This window comes from Rosa chinensis, chromosome 6, assembly GCF_002994745.2.
Source record: "Rosa chinensis cultivar Old Blush chromosome 6, RchiOBHm-V2, whole genome shotgun sequence".
In the NCBI taxonomy this organism is placed as follows: domain Eukaryota; kingdom Viridiplantae; phylum Streptophyta; class Magnoliopsida; order Rosales; family Rosaceae; genus Rosa; species Rosa chinensis.
The window spans coordinates 28,510,726-28,516,728 of NC_037093.1; the positions used below are offsets into that span (position 1 = coordinate 28,510,726).

The following is a 6,003-nucleotide window of genomic DNA, read 5'->3' on the forward strand; positions in this document are numbered from 1 at the left end:
TGTGTCGAGTCTTTAAATTTTCGTTAAGTCATAGTCGTGTCTGTGTCGTGAATTTGCTAAGGGACAAGCAAAAGCTAAGTGTGGGGGAATTTGATAGGAGCATTTTAATGCGACGTTTTAACTGCATTTCCCTACATTTTCTGCGCCATTTCCTTGAAAAATCCCTGTTTGGGAAAGTTTCCATTCTTTGTTTGGGAAAGTTCCTTATTGTAGAAAGTTTCCATTTTTGTAGTTTCCATTTCTCATTTTTGGCAAGTTTCCATTTTCAGTTTAGGAAAGTTTCTATTTTTCATTTTTAGAAAGTTTCTATTTTTCGTTTTAGGAAAGTTTCTATTTTTAGTGATAGTTTCTATTTTCAGGACCTCCGAGCTAAAAAGTGGAAATGAACTCACGAATGGAAAGAGGAGCTTGCGAATGTCAAGACGAGCGAATATGAGACGAAAAGGGTCACACAATTGAGCAGAAATGAAGAAATAAGCTTTCCTGTTCCAACCAGGAAACCCTGCGAAATGGAGGAAGGCTTCCCAAGCAAGTTTCCAACGTAACCATGAAAAAGAAATGGAAAAATGAAGTGTCTAGACGTTGGAGGATGAAAAGGCTTGAAGTTGAAGCAACGAGGCCCAAGAACTTTATGGATTTGAGTTGGATTTTCGGCAAAATGGATCAAGGCCCATAAAAGCCCATGGAATTAGGGTTTTGTGACGTAATGGAGATATTTTTGGGAATTAAATCTGATTTTGCCATGGGAAATCATGAAGATAATGTGAAAAATAAAGAAGAAATCAAGGAAAAACGTTGGAAATATTATAGGGAGAGTTTCAAGGGATTGTGCAACAAGAAAAAGCTCAAAACAAGTCCAGATTCGTTCCTAAAGCCCCTCAATATATTTTGGACGAAAATGAGGAATAAAATCTGCATTTTGTCATGAAAATCAAGAGAAAATCAAGGGAAGACGTTAAAGGTAGTCCATGGAGAGATTTAAGGAAGAAAAGGTTCAAAAACAAGTCCAGATTCGTTCCTACAATTCCTAAAGGAATTTTGGCCGAAAATAAAGAATAAAATCAGAATTAATTCATGGATATTCGGCAATAATATATTTGGGACTTATTTTGAAGGCTTGTGATTGGTTGGATGACACACCAGGGCTTACATGGCGCTACGTGATTGGTCGAAGCTATGCAGAATTATTAAATAATTCTTTGGGAAAATAATAGAAGATTCATGAAGACTTGGAGATCAAGGCCAACGTCCCCTATATATACTCCCTCATTCTTGACGTTTTAAAAAACCCTACAATTCAGAAAATTCTCTCTACGCGAAAGCTCTCTCCATCCTCTAGTGCATTCAACGTTTCAAGCAAGGAAGAAGAAGAAGAAGAAGGAGCCGTGAGCATCATCATCCATCCTCCACCTTGAAGCTTGCTTTCGAGATTCAAGATTCCAAACGTTTCATCTTTCATCCTCATCTCCATCTCACGGTGTAATTCAACCTCTTTCTTTGTAACCTTGCTTTGTTTCGTGAGAATTGTTTCTAGTTGACTTTTATGTTTGAACAAGGTTTATAATCTGAAATTTTATGATTGAATAAAGAATTTCGATTTCTATGTTGTGATTCCAAAGTTGCTTATGTGTGATTGTTCGATTGAATTTGCTTTATAGATATCTTTTGTATTTTAATCTTATGTGGTTCGAAACACTTAGGGTTTTGATATGAATGGTGCTAGATTTAAGAACATGATTCAACTTTTTGTGTTATGAACTTAAATCAAAAGTAGTAAAGGTTTTGGACAAAAATCGAATTGCAATTAGATGAACTTTTTCATACTAAGTTGTACACTTGAGTTGATAGCCTTTCTATGTGTTTCATGCGTTGAATGTGTATGATTGACTAGCTTTCTAGGGCTTGATTACATGTTTGATAGGATTAGTCTATGTGCTTTCACTTAGATTAATTAGGGTTGAAAGTAAAATATGGGAAATCGTTTGCTTTCTAATGTTTCACATGATCAACTCCTTTCACATGACTTGGAAGAACAATGTAGGGTTCATTCGAATTCAATTATAGACTTGGTTTTAATCTTTGTTTCTTACATTTCATTCTTGTATTTGTGTTTTTGTTTATACTTAGTTTTAATTCTTGTTTTTAATTTTCGAAAAACCAAAAACCTAAAACCCCCCTAAATTCGTGAATAGTGTTTATGTGTGAATAGTATACTTTGTTTTTATTTTAATTGTTTAAATTGTCTTACATTGACAGGTGTACCCTCAATCCCCGGAATAGAACGATCCCTACTTGCTTATACTACTAATGATATTTCTAGGGTTAAATTATATGCTTGCTTTGAGCGTATCAAGAATTTCAAGGAAGCTATCTCACTGATCTTGAGATAAAGGTCTATTTAATACATATCATATTTACATGATTCTAAATTGATATGCATTGATTTTAATTGATCTCAAAATCTCTTTATATATGCATAACCGATGACATGCTAAAAAGAGTTTTAAAACCCTTCCATGTTTATCTTATTCTGTGATTAAGATACGATTTGATTGAGGGGGAGTCCTACTCCTATAAAAGGGTTTTCAAACTAATTCATCTAGGAGGGTTTTTCGTTTTGCATAAAACTGATTTTGCTTGAACCACTTGTGTTGTTGTTCGAATAGGTCTTTGAAAACTCTCAGTATTTTGTTTCATGTGTTTCATTGCTTAATCAATCACTTGCATAATTCATTCTCAAGATCAGTGAGAAGATTGAGTACGAGGATGATTGAAGACAGATTAGCTAGTAGTTGATGTTGAATAAATTAGAAGTTAGAACAGTTGTAAAACAAGTTAGCATCTGTTGCTAAGTGAAAGTGTTTGTTGTGAACAAACATTACTTGTATACTGTAAACTTGATTATTTCATATTGGATTGATTCTTCGTGTTGGCTACGTAAAAAGCCACGCAGTGAAGTTTCCTCAGTGGAGAGGTTTACACTGCGTTAGCAAGTTTTTGTGTTTGAGTTATTTTATTTGTGCACTAGATTAGGATCAGCTTTTAAACCCTATTAAAATTGTTCCATCTTGTAAAAACAATTGGCATCAGAGCGGGTTCTAGATTCTTCTAGTGATCCCGGGAAAGATGGAACATTCACGTGATAGAGCTGCTGGTGGATCTGTCAATAGTCCTCCATGGTTCGATGGTGGATGTGAAAAATATACTCAGTGGAAGATATACATGAAATCATATCTCTACGCTCAAGATGAACATGTGTGGAATATTGTGGAAAATGGATGGACTGTACCTGTGATAAAAGCAAAAGGAGAGAGCTCTTCCATTGTCACTCCCAAACCAAGGAAGGACTGGACTGAAGAAGAAGTTCGTGATCTGCAAGCAGACTTCAAAGCCAAGAACAGCATCTTCACAGCTCTATCTGAGCGAGAAAAACTAAGAATCAGTCATTGTGATACTGCCAAGCATGCATGGGATCTTCTACAGACTACATACGAGGGAAATAAAAAGGTACGTGCTCAGAAATTACAAGCCTTGATCTTTGAATTCGAGACAATGACCATGGGAGATGATGAAACAGTAGATGACTTTCATGGTAGAATTCTTAAAATCTCTGGTCAATGTCGTAGTCTGGGGGCACCCTTTGATGAAGACAAGATTGTCAAAAAGATACTCAGAGCTTTACCAGAAAAATTTCATTCAAAAGTCACAAGTATAGAGGACTCATTTGATATTGATGAATATCCACTCGATGAACTCATCGGAAATCTTAAAACTTATGAAATGAGATTGAAGCCTGAGAAGAAAAATAAAGGTGTGGCCTTCAAGGCAGTCAAAGGAGAAGAAGAGGAGACACTGGATCTTGCGCTATTGACAAAGGAATTTAAAAAATTCCTCAAAAACAAGAACTCATCCAGAAATCCCAACACATCTAAGAAAAACTCCTACAATGGCAGTAGCAGCAGTGATTACAATAGCAAGAATGGGAAAGCAAACTTCAAGGGAACTCATTCAGGTAAAACTAAGTGTTATGAGTGCGGTGGCTACGGTCATATTTCCACTGACTGTGGAAATAGGAAGCATGGAAATAGCAACAATAAATCACTTCTCTCAACCTGGAGTGATGATGAGTCTCAGGAAGTGGAAAATGTTGCGTTTGTATCATCACTTCTACCTGACTCCGACAGTGATGAAGCCTTCTCTGATGATGAAACAAATATCCGCTGCAGACAACTCTACAAAGCTTCAAAGGCAACTCTCCTCAGAAACTTGAGTTTGGAAAAGGAAGTTGAATTCCTGAGAACCGAAAAAGAAAAATTAGAGAAACTTTTGGAAACATCACAATCTGCATGGGAACTGGAAAGAAGCAAACATGTAGGTGAACTAGCAGATTTGCAAGATGACCAGAAGTCTTCAACTTGGAAGACTGAAAAGACTGAGTATCTCAACAGAATCAAAATGCTAGAACTAGAAGTTAAAGGACAACAAGTATTGAACTTGGAATTATTGACTAAAGTTGAGTCCTTGCAAGATGAGTTACGATCAACTCAAGAAAAGTTCACCAAGTTCGATGTTAGCTCCATTTCCATGTCCAAGTTGCTTGGATCAGGAAAAGCTCCTCATGACACTTCTGGATTAGGGTACAATGGAGAAAGTTCCAAGAGCACGAAGTTCGTAAGAGCATCGAGATCATCTGTAGAAAAGAAAGAAGCTTCCATGGATAATCAAGCCACAGTTATGAAGAAACGGAGGGAAGATCAACCACCACCAAATTGTCAGGTAATACTTGACCAAGAATCCACCACTAGTCGAAACAGGTACGCAAACTCTAGAACTTTTATTCCTACTTGTCATCACTGTGGTAAGATAGGACATATCAGACCTAGATGTAATGAAAGATTTTCAAACTCACTATTTTCTCAAGAAAAGTGTACTGTTGAATCTCTAAAGTGTGAACTTGAAGAACAAAAGGAACTCATTAACAAACTAACTGAACTGTTCTATAAGAAAGATCCTCAAACTGAAAGAAGAAAAGATGTCTGGACTAAGAAAAATGGATTTGATACTACATGTCTCTTTGCATGTGCTAATTCAGCTCACATTGAGGCAACTTGTTTGGTAGCCTTGACTGCTCTAGCTGAAAAGCGACGAGACTTTTGGTATGTTGACAGTGGCTGCTCTAGACACATGACTGGAGACAAAACCTGGTTCACTTCCTTTGAAGATGAACACACAACTGGATCCGTCACTTTTGGAGATGGGCGGAAAGCAAATATACTAGCTCGAGGTACGGTTAACACTCCAGGTATACCCAATCTCAAAAATGTATTATTCGTCGAAGGGTTAACTGCAAATCTTATCAGTGTCAGCCATTTGGCTGATGACTATGAAGATGTTTAGTTGAACAAACAGAGATGTTTGGTTTTAAATCAGAAAGGAGAAGGTATTATGGGAGGTAAGAGATCCTTTGATAACTGTTACCATATTCAAGCTAATGAATCTTTTAGCTTGCAGTCCTGCATGTCTGTAAGATCCACAGAAGAAACCTTTGAACTTTGGCACAGACGGATGGGACATATAAACTATCAAGACTTGCTAAAGCTATCTTCCAAACAATGTGTCAGAGGTCTACCCAATCTAAAAGGCAAAACTGACAAGATATGTGGCAATTGCAAGATTGGAAAGCAAACCAAGGCATCTCACAAGGTGGTGAATTCTGCAACAACCTCAAAAGTATTGGAACTGTTACACATGGATCTCATGGGACCAGCTCAATCCGATAGCATTGGAGGTAAGAAATATATGCTTGTTATTGTGGATGATTTTTCAAGGTATACATGGGTCAACTTCTTAAAAGATAAGTCTGAAACTTTTGAATCTTTTAAAAACTTGAACCAAAAATTAATCACTGAAAAGCAATCATCAAATACTCACATAGTTAGAGTAAGGTCGGATAATGGTACTGAATTTAAAAATGTTGCCTTTTCTAACTATTTTCATGAGCTT

General features: G+C 36.6%; 1 protein-coding gene across 1 annotated transcript; it reads left to right on the top strand.

The window, feature by feature from the left end:
- Positions 1-3,126: 3,126 nt before the first annotated feature.
- LOC112171169 lies at positions 3,127-5,397 on the top strand. The gene has a single exon (XM_024308393.1). The coding sequence runs from the start codon at positions 3,127-3,129 to the stop codon at positions 5,395-5,397; it is 2,271 nt and encodes a 756-aa protein (XP_024164161.1).
- The last annotated feature ends 606 nt before the right edge of the window (positions 5,398-6,003 follow it).

What these genes read in the sequence shown, in the direction of transcription:
- LOC112171169 (XM_024308393.1), top strand. Translation starts at nt 3,127, where the DNA reads ATGGAACATTCACGTGATAGAGCTGCTGGTGGATCTGTCAATAGTCCT.